This window comes from Acanthaster planci, linkage group LG04, assembly GCF_054643075.1.
Source record: "Acanthaster planci isolate LZ-2023a linkage group LG04, COTS_SCS, whole genome shotgun sequence".
NCBI classification, from domain to species: domain Eukaryota; kingdom Metazoa; phylum Echinodermata; class Asteroidea; order Valvatida; family Acanthasteridae; genus Acanthaster; species Acanthaster planci.
This window is the reverse complement of record NC_141780.1, coordinates 2,795,805-2,813,572: the sequence shown is the minus strand read 5'-3', so window position 1 is coordinate 2,813,572 and position 17,768 is coordinate 2,795,805. Positions and strand designations below refer to the sequence as shown.

The following is a 17,768-nucleotide window of genomic DNA, read 5'->3' as shown; positions in this document are numbered from 1 at the left end:
GTTCTCATGATAATATTTGATCTCCTTTGACAATAATGAATACCATCAAACACTCTTTCCAGGCCAAATTCAGTTCAAGAAATCACCTTCATAATACTTTTCCAAGATTACGAATATATGTGCACCAAACTGTAGTCGCGCACGAAAGACCAGACTACAGTTTGTCCTACATGTCACATGTCTACGGTCAGCTGAACTAGTGGAATGACACAGTATTGTGTTTCATCTGACCAATGAGACGTAGGACCAATGAAACGTTGCCCCAATGGGGAAGTAGGCCAGACAGGAACTAGGACTGATGGGACGTACGACCAATATGGGATGTAGGACTGATGGGATGTAGGACCGATGGGACATAAGACCGATGGTGGACATAGGACCGATGGTGGACATAGGACCGATGGAACTAAGGCCAATTGACAAGGAAGTCACATGCATTTCATGCACCAAGGTTTAAGAACTGTCACAATCACAGCAAGAGAAATATATTACACACAAACTAATGCAATGAATATCATTCTCCAACAAAGCAATGACATCATGCACTGACCATGCCAAAAATAAATGTAACAAAAAAAATGCACATTTTATGGACGTGTTGACAAAATCATGTTTTTCAAAATAATAGTTAGAAAATAAAATTAAGATTTGGATGCACCATTTTAGAGCACCATCAACAAAGAGTTGTCTTTTCCAGACATTCTAAAGAAGTGCAAAAAATTATAAGTTCGACTCTCAGCAACAATTGAAACATATCACTCTGACAAGCAATAAGAATAACAACAGAAAAAATAAAAACAGAACACTCATCACTGATGAAAGGAAAGTAAAGTCATTTGCATGCTTATATATAGAAGGTGCAAACTGAATTAGTTGAGAGATCTCAGAGGTAATGGTGAAACTAGTTATTTCCCTCCACGCATTTCTTTTACATGAATGTATATGGATCTTGATTCTGAAATACAGTTTTTATACTGAAGACCATGAGATGAGTTGCAGAAAAACAAAATAACATAAAGTTCATAAAAGGTTGAGAATCAGGGTGGAAAGTTATTCAAGATCATTTTGCGGTAGCTTCAGTCTGGAAACTGACTAAGAAAAAATTTTCTCTGCTATGTTACATAACTCTATTTGTCTTCATTCATATCATCTAACCTCATATCAATTGAGAAACAGTACTGTTTTCCCCTAGATCAAGCATTTCGCTTTTAGCAGCAAAATCAAAATCCTAGGCTATTAAGGATCTCATGCTTCAAAGCTCTCCAAATAGCATAATTCCGATTCACACTGCATTTCTGAGAATGGCTCAGGGTTAGTCTAGCATCATCATTTCAAATTGGTAGTTGGAGTTTGAGGTCCCTTCCATCCAATCTGTCGATAAGCTATTGCAGAGATACTCAACAGACCAGGGAATGAAGCATGATGTCTGTCTTCTGATCTTCTGGTGGCTTGACACCTTCCTTCAGTTAGTATGTCACTGAGTTGCTCATTCAAGGATTAAAGGGAACGATGCATGCATATTACTGGTCAACAGTCATTATCCTGACAACTACAAAACTGGTATCCAACATAACTGGTGACAGGACTTGACATGTACCTGCATCATGTGTGCACGACACTGTCCTGACTTAAGAGTCTACGTGTGTTGTGATTGGATGAGAAAGGAAAGGAATAAAAAGGGAAGAAACAAGATTAATGACAGTCAACAACACATCCTAATAAAAAAATTTAAATTTTAGATAGACATGGCAGACATTTCCAAAAGAACAAAAGAGCCTTGATTAGTTAAAAAATAAGTGATAAAGCAAAAGATAAGTAAACAAAATGCAGCTTTAATGTTTTAATTTATTGAAAGTTTTTTTTCAAATCTCATTTCATCACATTAACCAATAATAAGAAAAACTGACTGACGTGAGACTGCACAAAATGAATTGACGTTTCCTAAGGATTTTTTTGGATCAAGTACTGATAGGGTGTATTTGAGTAGCTTCCCTGCCAACAGAGTTTACACTTTTGGAATTCATGAAAAGAATCAAACAGAACAAGTAGGAGGTTTTGTCAACAGGTATTCTGGGAAAACTAAGGCCAAAAGTTACAGAGCATGAACAGCTATTTTTAAAAATGTAGGTACAGAAATAAATAAATAAATAAATAAATAAATAAATAAATAAATAAATAAATAAATAAATAAATAAATAAATAAATAAATAAATAAATAAATAAATAAATAAATAAATAAATAAATAAATAAATAAATAAATAAATAAATAAATAAATAAATAAATAAATAAATAAATAATACAATGCGAAGGCCCCATTTTTTGCACAAAAGAAAAATGCAATATCAAGTGCTCCCAGTATAAGCTGCATCATTGCAAAAGGGTCATTTAATAAGGGAATAAACATGTGCTTTGCCGGTCTCAAGAGAATGGATGCGACCATGCTGAGCCTCACTTAAACGTTAGTTTAAGACCGGCCAAGCACATGTTAATTCCCATTCAAAAATACCATTTTTTTAATTCAGAGAGTCAATAAATAAATACCTATTTTTAGTCGGAGAGTCAAAAGAAGTCAATGTATGATAGATTTCCAACTATTTTGTTCTAGAAGTGTACGTTCATTATCCTGAACACCCCTGTCCACTATATGGTATATTCCTGATGCAAGCCATCCAGAAGAATCTCCATATATGGACTTGGCGTAAGCGTGGTGTGTTGCCGTGCCGTGTCGCACATAGACTCTTGACCAATAGGGATGGATGAAACTGTCTCATATCCAGGTGCCACAGCATTTTTTAACACAGCAGGCATGGTCAAATATCAGCAGGCATCATGAAATGTTTAAATACACAGTCACGTTGTGTGTTGTTGAATAAGGTTACTATTTGAGGTATTTATGAATATCAGTTTAACGATACTGTCAAGAATCAGTCCCATTTTCACATTGAAATAGTCAGCTGATGCTAATTATTCCACGGTGCATCATCCTCCAGGCAGCCACCAGACAGTGTTGCTTGTGAGCCAGACAACTTGCTTGCTAGGATATGCTCACCTGTAACCATTACTTATTTGTATGTCATAAGTATATTATACTCACATGCGTCAAAGTGGCCAGATCTATCTTAGCCTATCAAAACCAAGGGTGTGGCCACAGGTAGACATGTTAATAGCGAGGCTTCACTTTTTGTCTTATTTCACAAAAATTGGACATTTTTTTGTTTTTTAACCATTAACTGTTTATGACTATGAAAAACAATAACAGTGTTAACAGGAGAGAAGAAAAGAATAAAGCAAAGTGATTGTATGTTACAAAGTGATAGTCAACGAGTGCAATTATGGGCATGACAACACATGCAAAGGCGCTGATGACAAGTGAATATATGTTAACTGCACAACCACAAGACAGGAATGATGCAGGCACAAAAACAGAGCAAAATTGCTTTCTTGTTAAGGACACTTTCTTCATGAACAAAGTTCACAGAAAGGAGAAATGAAGACAGATAATCATCATTGCCATGACTTGCCATTCTGAAAGTGAAGGTTTGCTTGAACAGTTCAATTTATGACAAAGCTATTAACATACAATGAACAATCCTCCACAGAAAGGTGATTGTTTAAAAAAGCTGAAACAGTTTCAAAGCTGAAACACAGAAAGTGAGAGGAGCAAAAAGTCTCAATATGGCCCACATTTACATAACCTTACAAAATTACCCAAAAATAAATAAATAAATAAATTGAACGGTTGGAGCTGTGTTTTTATTATTTTGTTAAAGTCAGCTGGAGTTAGGAACTCAGAAGGTGGAAATATCCATTCAATTTCAGGAAAATAACAGCTGCCATAAATATGACCAGAAAAGGTAATAAAACGCACACATCTTTATTCTATTGGTTTGGGCTGTCAGCACATCAATACGAAAATGTTCTTACAAATGCTCATAGATCATCAGAATTTTTGTATGAAACTTTACTGTGTAATGTGAAAACGTGAAGGATGACTGTCAAGGGAGGGGAAATTCCCCCAATGGGGGTGGGGTGGGGGACTTTATAACTATATCTGGGGCAAAATGCAGAACTTTGCTTGGTGGTAAATAGAGTAGATTCTGTAAAGAAACATTGACTCTTTGTCACATTTAGGCCACTCTATCAACACCATGTCTCCCTTCTCATGAAGCAAGTAGCTATACAAAAGTTTAATTATGAGTATTATTCAATAAATGTATCAACATAGTGTTGATGACTTTATTATCTGAACAAAACCAAAAAACCCGGAAACTACAAACCCCATAAAATGTGTATACATCTTTTTTTAAAAAAAACAGCTATGGCACTGCAAACTGGAAAGAAGGCTAACCTGTGGACTGTGTAGTGTTAATGGACTACGACGATTCCCCACCTCTCCTCCCTCCTTTATTTGCTTCTGTCACAGAAAGCAAGGAGGTTTTTAAATCAATGCACACCGAATAACGACCTCATCCAACAACAATTGGAGTAAACAGATTTTGACAGGCCATATATCTGAAAACATCAGCACCCCTAGGATTGTTATCAGTCCACAGCATGCAGTCTGACAAGGTTTGGAGTCACATCATACACAGGACAAAACTTCCCTTGTTTATTTACACAGAAGTGTTTTGACGGGGAAAGGAAACTGCTCATCAAACTAATAAGTCCGAGTAGAGTGCCAAATCAAGTCTATATCTATATTTGTTGATAAATTTGGAGAGGGGAGGTTGTAGAATGACAGAGCTGACTAATGACTGGTAAGCGAAGAGGACTTGAACATGAAAGATAATAGTTTCTTTAATGAGGGTGTGAGCTGTATAAATATGAAAGTCCATACGATACACGTACTGCACCCCCCCATAATACCAATACAATTTGTGCTATGCCTTTTAATATACTCGAGGATGTCAGTCCTACACATTTAACACATACAGTGACATAACTAGGGTAACTATCCAGGGTGGAGGCCAGCCAGGCCTGCACCCGTTTCAGGGCTGTGCCCCCTTTTTCCAGGGGTGCATCGAAAGCTGATAAGCCACAGCTTGCACACAGGTGATGTACATTTCAAAATGTCTTGGAGGGGGGGGGGCACCCTGGTGAAGGGGCATAAACCTGGAGGGAGACACATGCCTCCCCCACCCCTATGTCACTGAATATACAAGATATAACACATGGAGAAAAGGTTCATGGTTTGATCTTCTGTCCAGGAAAGTGCAAGGGGATGATGATTCATTTCTTCCCTCCTAATCTTGACCTGGGAATGACCCTCAAACAGGGGGCTGTGCACCTGTGCACATTTTCCCCCAAGGTTGAATCCACGTCAAATCTGTCAACTCCCAAAAGTTTGATGTACTATTTTTCTTGTTCGCTGAACCCTAAATACAACCCTCCCCCTCCATCCAGGTACCTTTTCCTTTATTTTTTTTTCAAACTTCCAAATGTTTATTGTTTTAATGGATGTATTGTTCATTTTTAATTAAGGACTGTTTACAAACTCTCTGCTAATACTGGATTTATTATTGTTGTTTCTCCTCAGTTTTGAATGACTTTTTTATTGTATATATATATTTTTGGTTTTTCTGTTGTTTATCTTAGAGCTGCAGTAAATCATTCTGGATTGCTGGTTAGTAAACTTCTTCAGTCAATAGATGATGTGGTACTGTTCATAAATGTATGTATATATGCACTGTATGCAGTTAAATGTAAATATATATATAGACCCTTCATACCCTTTAACTTGATTTTACATTGGATCTGATCTCCTTTATTGATCCAAAAACAGGATAAAACAATTTCACCTCACCTGCTACTACAAAATTAATGAAAGAAGATGTGAAACTAACCTAGTACTTTTATCCTTAAACCAATGTAAATTCACAACACTGTGTATTCAGTGTTGCCCAAGAGCTTGTGAAAAAATAAGCTTACTTGGGTAGGAATCAAACCCATGATCTCCTCCTTACTAGTGCAGGCGGCTTAACCACTCGACCAGCGGGTTTGTGGGATGTTTTGGCACCCATTGCTACATCTGATGGAGACATGCCATCTGACTACAACAAACCCGGTGGTGGAGTGGTTCAGATATTTTCATTAGAAAGCAGGAGGTCAGGGGTTCGAGTCCCACCCAAGTACTAAAGCTTTTGGGAGCTCTCAGATGACACTGAACACGCAATGGTATGAGTACACATTGAAGTAAAGAAAAAAGTATAATTGAGATTTAACATCTCCCTGACGCAAGTGCATTTTTAAAAATTATATCTTACAAGATGCAAACAAAGGAAACAGTTCATTGGTGAGAAGAAGTGATGTCAATAAAATCAATTTAATCAGAACGCCAACTGGCTGAGTTTCATCTGTTTTTAACCTCCATCTTCCCCAACCAAACTAATCTACCATTCGTGTACACTGGCAGGGCCCACAAACGATTTTGTATATGTCTTGTTTCCAAATTATGCAATTAATATAATTACAAAATATGGAGCCTTATCTCCTAAAGAAATAATTTCTGGGAATTCCCTCCCCCCTTTTCCTGCTATCGCTGCAGTACACTTTTTCAAGAGTTGAGTCTTTTGGAGTTATGAAAGTAATTCTTTGTGGTCATTTTGACACCAATTTTGTGAAAATCGGACACACCGCTCTTGTGCAGCCCGCATTTTTCTGAGATGTGTCAGCTGAAATTGTATACTTTTTTCAAAGCAGCGCTCAATCAAGTGGGCTGACACGCATGTAGCCTTGAACTTCAAATGACCATAACAACAAACTATATGTTTGATTGAGTTCAAACTTCACATTTATGAAATGATAAGGAGTGTCTTTACATGCATGCCAAGTTTACCCCCCCCCTGAGATGGGCCAAAAATAACTCATACCCCCTGGGCTGTGAGATTGGCCAAAATATCTCGGCTCTTTTAGGGTTAAGGGGTGACAGAAATCAAAATCACACATCTGCATGACAAGTCAAAGTGTAATGGTGAAATAAAAGTATTGGCAATACGCTAGTCAGTTCTGCAAAAAAAAAAGGCAGCGTTAACCACCTGTAAGCAACTTTTCTTTCACACATCTGCCATTTATATTCCTGGCTAGATCCAGGTTTGGAATTAAAATTATTTCTAAAAAGGATGGATTATTTCAGTTAAAAGTTGCTTTCGAAGACCTTGAGACTTTCTGAAGTCCACAAAAAAAAGGGAAAAGAAAAATCCACACTATCATCCCCCGTCCAAAATCACAGCAGTAGATATCTTGCACGGGCTACAGATGATGTCCTTATTGTTTGAATCATGGATGAACCAAAGGTGACTCATCTTCCACCAAGTTATACCCATTTCATTGAAATGCTTTGTTGTGGTTACTGAATCACATCAGGATTTTCTGCCAGTTCAATGTCATTGTCTGCAGGATCCTCAAATTATACCCATTCAAAAGTTTTGGGCAAACAACTGAAGGACACTGACATCTCAAAGAAGGCCACTCCTCATGTTAATAACCACATCAAGATACATGAGCCATGAAATACAAGAGCTATATTCCCGTCTAACCCGTCATAAATTAAGAAGCAATCAATATCTCACCCCAAAAAATATAAACTTAGAAAAAGTAATTATTTGAGGATTTTGAGTGACTGTTTCAATGAGAAACGCAGAAGGAAACAGATTTGTCAAAACAAAACTACCGCAAATCCGAGTGGAAGTTGTGATTTGAAGGGAAGTGTACTAATGGAACAACCTTAAAACCATAAGAATCTTAAAACCAATAAGAATGATTGAAGAACTTTTCCTGTCAAGATGGCAAGTGTATCTGAACAGGGGGCCGATGAGATGGTTGACCTCTGACCTTCACAGCTGTTTGTGCAACCTCCGTTTCCTGCCTCAAAGGAAATCATATGTCATATTACCTGACTTATTGCTGCTTAAAAAGGATTTGTGTAAACGAAATAAAATGTCCTCTAGATGTTATCCACTTCCTCTGAAGGAAAGCCTTAATTTAAGAAGTAGGCACAAGACTGCTGCTTAATTTGTTGAGAGGCTCACTGATACGGCCTGACACATCTATTGTCATTTCTCATTCTAACATACTTTGTGTACTTGTATTTATAAAGAGGCTGTCATCTTAAATTTTATAGTCAGTTCGCTATATGGAATCTTAATCTGAAAAATGCAACTTGAGTGTTGAAAAAACAAGCTTCATACAAGTCAGTCCATGGAAAACAATGACCAATCAATGATCAGTCTAGGGCCGTTAGGTTCAACAAAGCAGTGCTGTCAATTTCGTTTCTTTGAACATTAACGTACTGTCGTACATTCATGGAATGACTGATTTACTGCTTGGAAAATAAAGGCATAATATCCCAATCCATCAAGAGCAATCTAGTGCTGCTGCAGTGCATAAAAAGCCTTGTCCTGAAATCTAGACCTTAAACAGTCAAATAAAACAAGGCGTAAACCTCCGCAGGGTAATAATAAATAGGAATTTGCCAATTTAGCTTTTTTTAATCAAATGGTTACAAAATGTGTCCAAAACACATAACAAGTATTACTAGCTTCAGTAGGAAGAACGCTACTATACAAATCATATTTGGCCTTGCGCCAGAAGTAGTGGTACTGACTTAGTTCCCGCCATGGAAGTACAGCCAATTAACTAGTGAATGTCATGACAAGGGTGAACTCTGATTGGTTAATCCAAGGCCAACTGACAGGATGTGCACAGCCTACGGTCTACTACACAGAGTAGGTGGAGCTCGATCCACTGAGAACAATCTTACTACAAACAACTTCCTTTAGAAGCAGTTATAAAAGGCAGTGGTAACTTGACAGGGGTAGTTATCTGCTAAACAGGTTGAAGCAAATTAGGCAGAACTTGTTGGCAGGAAAACAGTCCAGTCTTCAAGTGCCTGGACTCCAATGTTGTCATAGCAGCAAAACGCCTGCATTTATTTGTAACTGATCAGGACGATCACAGAGCATTAAGAATGGAGCCTAAGATCGCATTGAATTGCCTTCTGCTGACTTTGTTGATCTTGATTCTTGAGATGAATGTTGGACGGGCTTGTGTCTGCATGCCGATGCACCCTCAACAACACTTCTGTCGATCAGACTTTGGTGAGTACAAATGCTTGTATCATCAATTGATTGATGCTAGTTGTAAACTGTCTTGATCAGTGTACAATGCGAAGTTGAAGTAATAAACATTAATGACCAAACTGGGTTAGGATAAGGAAAGAGTGGAATAAGCAGATCAGTGGAAACATGAATGACATATCGAAGAACAGACTGATTGGCTGCTGAAAAAGATAAAGAAACAAAACAGGTAGGTGACAGACATGCAACAAAAGATTTGAATTGATGCAGACAGAATTTCTGGGTTATAGGTGTAAATTACTCGTAAACAGCAGAAAAAACCTTTCTAATAATCATTTAGAATTATTTGCGTGTAAGCATGCTTAAAGGTGTTTGTTAAAGCATTGAAAAATCTTTCTTCAAATAATTGGTTTCCTACAATGTCTAACATTTAAATAAAGATAAAAAATGTCACGATTCAACTGATGCACAGAAGCAACCAATAGATATGTATAAATAGGCAGTGGGACAAACCAAGGAACAAACAATCAGAATGCAGCAGGGACGAATCAACAAATCACCGGAGTGAAAGCTTTTGTAAAGGCAATGGCTAATCACAAAAAAAAAAAAACCAGAGAAAAGCCTAGGGTTTGAACAATAGCCAATCCCTGAAGACGCCCCTGGTCAAAAACCCTGGAGACAGAGAGGATTCTGTCCAAAGCAGAACCCAGGAACAGTGAATTAGTCACTATAATAGGTTTGGCAGGTGGCCAAATTGTTAGGATATTGATGTAATGCACTACACCTGCAAAGCACCCCTTTGTTTTGGGGTGATAGCCTTGTGTTTCCATATAACAAGTTGACAGGAAAATTGAATATGAGTGTGGTGAGGTGGATAAGACAACACCAATTTGTGAAGACAAAATGGGAGGTGAAAAGCAACAAGTTGAAGGTGCAATACATGCTGCAACAAGGATTCAGTAAGGACCGTTTGATAAGACACAGCAGCAGGCAATAAGGGGAACAGACAGGATGTTAAGGGGCGTATGTATCAGTTAGGAACAAAAATGAAAAGTATGAATCTTTTAGGTTGCTTCTTTGCACCTGCTATCATGGCAACATTTTTGCCAAAATCAAGCAAAACAGACAGGTGTACAAGGAACAAAAGAGCTGATTTATAATCATAAGTAGTCTCTTCTCTACAAAATTTGAAGAACTCACTTTTATCTCCTGCGAGTCAATAAATGACTAGAGTGAAATAGATTTCTTGAAAATACATAAAATTAAATTCCTTATTAATAATATTTTACAACAAATGATGGAGAGATTTCCATACAGAAATTCTTAAGCTGGAGAGTAAAAACTAATGAGGATTAAATTCCATATACATGTATATCTCTCTTTCCTGGAAAGGGATAAAGGTCACTGTAGAAAAAGTTGAAAGACAAATTATTAATGAAACGAAGATGTAGCTTGTTCATGCATTCAAAATGTTTGTACTGTGTCAATTTCAACCTGTATTTTCATCCCTTGTTTTCATTTGCTTTGCTTCTCCTTTTTGTACATTTTTTTTGGGGGGGGGGGGAAACATCCCTTGCCACCTCCTCCTGTTGCAAAACCCTTGCTAACCAACTGTTCACATTTCAACATTAACCAGATTTAAAAACTCACAGAGCAAGATTCAGGCCATGGTAATTTTTGCAAGATTTGATCATAAATACAATTTCCCAATTTCTCTTCTATTATTCATTTATTTATATTAAAATAAATACAATGTCACAGGGCAAAAAGTCCAAATGAAGAATTTCAGCGTTAAAGTGTGTCAAGAATGTTAAATGCCACAGAGTTACAACTAGTTTCTAATGTTTAAAAATTCAAATATATGACTGAGTCTCCCCCAGGTAAGAGTTAGTTTAATCCAATCTAGCACAATTGTACTGTACGACAAAAACGTTGACATCTGCACCAAAATTTGTGTCATTCTGTCTACAGTTATCAAGGGCAAAATTCTTCCTGACCTGAAGGTTTTCCCAGACAACAACACAAAGATGAAACCAGACAATGACACATCCAATCCCAATGTGCGAATGTACACGGTTCGTGTTGAGAAGGTCTTCAAAGGCCAAGAACTGATGGGGCCCAAAAAGCATGCAGAGATCCTAGTGTCCCGTCGCGGAGAGACATGTGGGATGCCCCTGCAGGAGAATGAAGTCTACATCCTCACTGGTGAGTCTAAGGCTGCGTCCGCATTGTACTGTCAAGAGCGAAGTCTAGATCTTTTCCCACTGAAAAAAAAAACGGGGGGCGCTGATGATAGATGCAGCCACAGCTTAGTGGGAAGCCCAATTTGGACATGGCCTCACTTCCATGCCCAGTTCTAGACCAGGCCTTTGTGACTGAGGGTAATGTCAGTCTGAAGTTGTATTTTTCAGTTCCTGCTTTCACTTTTTCTTTTCACATTTTTACTAAGCTCAAGCAGTTTCTAGGATTTTTCAGCCAAGTCCTTTACAGAAGAAACTGTCCAGCCTTGCGAGACCTGTTCCTTCAGAAATTCCTGGGTAGCTCACTCACTAAAAAAATCTTGATTTCCATGCTGCGGAAATGGGATAAAATAAATTGTCATTAATCCTTGCGCTATAGGTATTATCATCCTCCAATTGTTAAAAACATGTTCCACGGTCTGTTCCTTGCAGACAACTCTATAAAATAATGAAATACGTCTTTGGTTATTCAGTGGAACTTTTTGCCTTTTTGCAATGGGCAGGTCAGCAAGTGAAGAACATGTTCACAATTAACATGTGCGACTGGGTGCCCAAGTACAGTCAACTGACCCGCAAGCAGAGACAGGGCATCCGGCATTTGTACAAGCAATACTGTGATTCCTGTGAGGTACGTAACATGGGCTTAGGGTGTGAACAAGAAGGAGCTGCACAAATGCCAAATGGTAACTCAGGCACCACGGAATCCTTACATAAGATGGAAATCAATGCATGTTTTCATCTGTCTATCATGAGCCCATCACAAGTCATCAAATCTTATGCCAATTCACAAGCTGTTCAAATGAACTTTGATGAAAACATTCCTTTGCCCGTGCTCACCCTGATACTTATGTTTGGTCTTGTGAAAGGACGTATGATGGATATGACCACAACACTGGACACAACTCTGTCCACAGTCCACACCTATTTCCCTACTGGACTCCAAGTTACCAACCAATCAGCACCCACTTTGGTCTCACTTCTGGCCATTGGCAAAGATTGGCTAGCACCTAGCATCCATGACATTTAATATGCATCAGTGTGTATCATGCATTCGAAGCAGGCTCCTCAATAGTATCCTTCTCTGACATGTGATATGACAGAATGATTTATATTCTCTTTTCTCCATCTCTTTTCCATTCAGATTAAGCCTTGTTTCCATGGCAACTGCCAGGCAACCACACCCAATACTTGCATTTGGAATGTATCCGGCCATATGCTGAACAACAATGACCTGGACTGTGAGTCGGACCATTCACGATGCATCAAAGATGGAGCAGGATGCAAGTGGTACATGCCTCAGACCATGAAGATATGCATGAAAGTACGCTTACAGATGAGGCACAACAGACTCCCTTGAATAATCTCAAGGAGTTATTCAAGTATGTAGAAACCATAAGCCAAATATCAAGCAGTATTATAATTCCACTTTTTTTGTCACATGAAACTTTGTACATTTGGCGCAGGCATGAATGGTGCTAATAAACTCCACGACGAGTGATAAAATATGACAATATGACAATGTTTAATACTTCAAGAAGGGTTTAACTGACAGCTTATTGGTGTAGCCTTACATTTTAAAGTAACAAAGTCCTCCCCCAAAGAACAGTTGTATATTCTTGTGCAAATACTTGGGGAAAAAAACTGTGTTCCGTATCCCCTCTGAACACATTTGTGCAGAAATTACTCAGATCATGTCCTAACAATACCAGACCTTAGGTGAACACACTGGAAAGAGATTATATGCACCGTCAGTATGGAGAACAGTCGCTAAACAGCTGATGATCACACCATCTGACAATGCACTTAATTGTTTAAAAACCTTCCTAGAATTCTTGCACTTATTCACAAAATTTTTTAGATTTTGTAAGGAATTTTGAAGCCTTTAGGCAATTGGTAGTTATAGTTATAAACTTTTTCTAAATTTAAAAAACCGATACGAAAAATATGACTTTTTAAAGGAAAACTAAAATGAAAAATTTTAAGAAAGCATCTGAACAAAAACTTAACTGACATTTGTACTGCAAAATTGTAACGTATCAAAAATTCCAATTTTAGAATTATTTAGATAATGACCAAGAAAAGGAAGCAAATATAATTTAATTTCATAGTACCTCGAATTCATATGACAGTTTCTTTTATACTTGAAAGTCAATTCTGAAGTGATGTTATTACAATAATTCTTTCAAAAATTACATTGCAATGACCAAGTTTAGTAACCTAGTTTGTGAACAAATCCCTAACCCGGTGGTTTTAATATACTGGGTAAACAGTACTTAAAAAGAATGAAATAATTCCTACTAAGTTTTGCCAAAAACAATCTCCTGGTGAGCATAGAATAATTAGTCTTGATGTATTCTTTTGATACAAATTTAAGATTTGATGATTTTTTTTAAACAGCAAAAGAAGTCATTTGTGTGCCAATCGAAGAAGATAGCTAAATCACGAACTGTTAGACCAAATATTTGTATGAGATATGATTGACAAAATCAAAGCCCTTCAAAAGAGTACCCCTAAACAACCTCTTGAAATGTACATTTTGTAAAAAGGATATGTGATACTTGATGTTACAAAAGTAAGAAAATATATGCTGCATGCTGTATGTAAGTAAATTAACTTGTTCTGTGCAATGTTTAGATGTGTTTCAATTGCAAAATGGATGATGCCAGTAACCATAGATATTTCTGCAGACTTTTTCAATTTATTGCGTTATTAGGCTATTCTCTCTTTATCTGTTTTGAAGATGAATGGACCTCTTTGGCACAATTTTATGACAAATGTCTTCTTGTGTTTGCATAATTTTAAGAAACTTGCTTTGCTTCCTCGCATTTCATACACATTTTCAACTTACACATAAAAAGCCAAATAAAAACCAGTATCATTTACTAAATTATTGGCAAAATGATGTTTTTTCTTTTGGTGTGTGTGTGTGAGGGGTGGTGATAGAAAATATTTCTTGGAGTATTCGGCTAGCAAGAAAAAAATGACAAATTCAAATCCTCCTGAACAACCTGATAATTCAAAGAATTCACAGCTTCGTATCTGTCTTCAATTTGAAATTCAAGCTCACCATGTGAAACTTGTATAAACAAATGATTTTAATTTTCACACCTATGGGCAGAACTGTGAGACACAGGGCAAGAAGCTATTGCAATTTCATCTGAATTTTTTCTGAGAATGTTGCGTAACCCCCCACCATTTACTTTTATCTCTGTAGAAACAGAAACTCAGATCAGGCTTCTTTCGCATTCAATCTGTCACAGCGCCCTCTGTTGACAGCTTGCCAACATCCAGGGACATCAGTGATAAATAACCTTACCTAAATTCGTCAAAAATTCGGGTCTCAACCATTGACTATTTTCCTTTCATATTCAGGTCTTTTTTTTGTGGAGGGTGGGCCTGGGTGGATGGTGTTATTTGACGTGGCGTTTTGGTGATTAGTCTGCTTAAAAAAAGGCCAACTCTAGACACAGGCCCCCTCATACCGAAACCTGACCTGCAACATTTGGCAAATTTAGTCACCCTCTCACAGCCAAAAATATCCCTTAGCTTTAAAATTCAAATTACTTCAAAGATATATTAATTTGCAGGATGTTTCATCTTTTTTTTAAAAACACTTTCCACAACAAAACACTTTTCAATGCATTTAAAATCAAATCAAATTTTTGTTTGGGGGGGATGCAGTGCCAAACCATTTCATGCAGTCCAATAAGCCATTTGTGAGTTAAATTTGCATAAAGTCTGGTACACTAGGTTAAGAGATAGGACATAAACGTAGCAAATTGAATTCCCAAGACTAAAGACACTGTTGCTATACCTTGTGATTCGGGGCAAGCTTTTGCATTGCGACATCCATCTCAAGAATGGACTGGTTCCTTTGTGCCATTCTTATCCATTGAAAACAGTGCATTATTGTGAGGCGTCTCTTATGTAACTAAGCAAAAGTTTGCCCTGAATCACAAGGTATAGCAACAGTGTTTTTAGTGTGGAGAATTCAAATTCTTATGTTCACGTGAATTTAAAGAACTCAGTGTTCCAAATTCTATTCCAATTTAACTTGCAAAAGGATTTTTCATCTATTGATGAATACTCTTACAGTGAATACAAGTACCCCCTCGCTTGACAATAAGCATCACAACCAGCTGCTACCACTATTAGTAATACAGTGAATTAAGTTATTTGCCAATGGACAAATGACCAAATATTAATGAATAGACCCCTTGCATCTGGTACTTGGTGTCAGTTCCTTTGGCATGGTAAGGGACCATTGACAAACATGAAGTCAGATCCCTCCGTTGGACTCGGATTGAATGGTTGAAAATATCTGTGACTATTTTGGATGGGTTGTAACGAGGGGGTGTAAATCAAACTGTCCCTAATGATTTACTTGAGTGGCATATGCGTGTAGGTGGAGGAGGGGGGGTCTTTGAAATTTTGCAGGGGGGGGCGGGGCACAGTAAAACTACCCCTGATAATACAGTGATGTTGGGCTAGATATAGACAAGGTTTGCCCATAGTGAAGGAAGCTAGTCGAGCAAACTGTATCTACATGTTTTTCATTGTTTTAGTTCTATTTTTTGCATGAAAATTCACTCGTGGGTTTGACAGTGTGAGAAGAATCCTGATATGTGAGAGATTCATGCTCAATGTGTTAGAGTTGGCAGCCCTCCCATTCACAGATACCAGACTATATGAGACAATAATTCTTTGAAGACAATATGAGGAATATGGGAGGATGTCTGTGTTGTTAACTGCGGGCATTGCTCGGGGGGAAGGGGAATGCTTGTCCCCCTTCAAAACAAAAGTGAAAAATAAAAAAGAAACGGGAAAAAAGAAGGAAAAAGTGAAACAAATGAAAAAAAAAGTGATGAAAGGGGATGAAAATTGCCAATTTATTTGGAAACAACCTAAAAATGGACCCCTTCGGACTATTTATCGTTCATCAGTGCTAAGCTTTGCCTCCCTTCCAAAAATCCCGCTTCCCCAAAAGAGGGATTTGTCCCCCCCCTAGTAAAAAATCCTGGCCATGCCCAGTGATTGCTACATTTATGAAACAGTAATATTGTTCACATTAATGTTTCTACACGTGGAACAAGATGCATGATGTAGAATACCGTACAATAAGCATTGGGCAAAAAGGAAATTGTTAAAAGCACAGAAATCACTCCACTACTGCAGGTTGTGTAATACAATGTTCCCAACCTCTGTTTTCAACACAAGAAGTTAACAAAAGAAAGGAAGTCGGAGCACTCTCTTTCCCTCATCAAACAAACTTTAAGAGCAAGCAAGGAAACTTTCAGGTTAATCTATTTGGAGAGAGCTGATGTGATTCCGTCCTAAATGGGAGCTTGTGGACAAAATAACTCAATTATGACTCAGGCAAAAACCATGTCCACCCCATCTCTGATAAAAGAATCATTTTTGAGAGAAAGTGAAACTTTCTTAATTTGTTCAACAGTATCAGATATTATTTTTAAAAGTTACACAAAAATTTATGGAATCTTGACTATTTTGGCACTCTGTCAAGACCTTTTTTATGTCAAAACTGGTTGCCATAAGCATGGGAAGCCTGCCACTTTGCTTAATAAGTTTTGTCAGGAAATACCTGTGACATGAAACACACTCAAAAAGTGTTCAACATTGATAGCTTATCCATTGGAGGTGGCAACCGGAAGTTTGTAATGGTGTGGGTGGGGAAGAGATATTCCCCTGCATGAAAGATTAACAATCTATTGACAAGCAGTGGATGGTAAGGTCTCCTGGGACATGTACAACAGTTCATGCTCAGGACGCGAGGAAGCTCATAGTGTATTACACACTTTGTACTCCAGAAAGGGGTGGCAAAGGTGTCTGACAGCATATGAATCAGTACTCAGATAGGAATGAAACAGCCAGTTGGTATCCAGAGGGAGTATGTGACCAAGATGATTAACAGTCATTAAAAATCTAGAGGTCAATAGCTGATTAAACATTTTACGAGTGTTTTAACGTCATTATCCACAAGGTAGTGGAAAAGCAAAATGATCCATTATTTCCCCAAACTGTTCCTCCCTGTGCCCCTCTGTGCTGCCCCAAACCACCCCATATGGCACATTATGGTTTTACAGACTCATCAGGGAATGAATACAATGTAATAAAAAAGACAACAGACTTGATTAATGGTCAGTTGGTACAGGAGAGGGTATGAACAAATGAATAACACTGATAAATACTGAAGGAAGGGGTGACCAGTTTCAACAGCTGATTAATATCAAATGCAATGTGACAAATTACAGCCCATTAATTTCAGGAAGGGAGGTGTCATATGCATTCAGAAGTCTGTATTCCGTCAACAGTTCTTTTATGAAAAAAAATAAATGTTCTAGGAGGAATGTGCCAAAACTTGGAGGGCCTAATGCAATTAGGGAAGCCAAAAAAATGAAACAGTATAAAAACCCATTTTCTCATTATACTAA

At 37.7% G+C, this 17,768-nt stretch overlaps 2 protein-coding genes across 7 annotated transcripts in view; one reads left to right on the top strand and one right to left on the bottom strand.

Annotated features, from left to right (window-relative positions):
- The window catches only part of LOC110983659 (synapsin-like), a 180,044-nt gene that overhangs the window by 13,876 nt on the left and 148,400 nt on the right, over positions 1-17,768 (bottom strand). For 5 of the 6 annotated variants that reach the window (XM_022243092.2, XM_022243088.2, XM_022243089.2 and 2 more), the window contains exon 7: positions 1,598-1,636. The exons of the other annotated variant lie outside the window; for it this stretch is intronic. In XM_022243092.2, coding sequence (XP_022098784.1) covers positions 1,598-1,636 — 39 coding nt within the window. The remainder of the gene's footprint in view (positions 1-1,597; positions 1,637-17,768) is intronic. 6 annotated transcript variants of the gene reach the window in all.
- Positions 8,749-14,203, top strand: LOC110983668 (metalloproteinase inhibitor 3-like). The gene is made up of 4 exons (XM_022243103.2): positions 8,749-9,097; positions 11,048-11,281; positions 11,820-11,944; positions 12,458-14,203. The coding sequence occupies exons 1-4, from the start codon at positions 8,968-8,970 to the stop codon at positions 12,671-12,673; spliced, it is 705 nt and encodes a 234-aa protein (XP_022098795.2). The 5' UTR covers positions 8,749-8,967; the 3' UTR covers positions 12,674-14,203.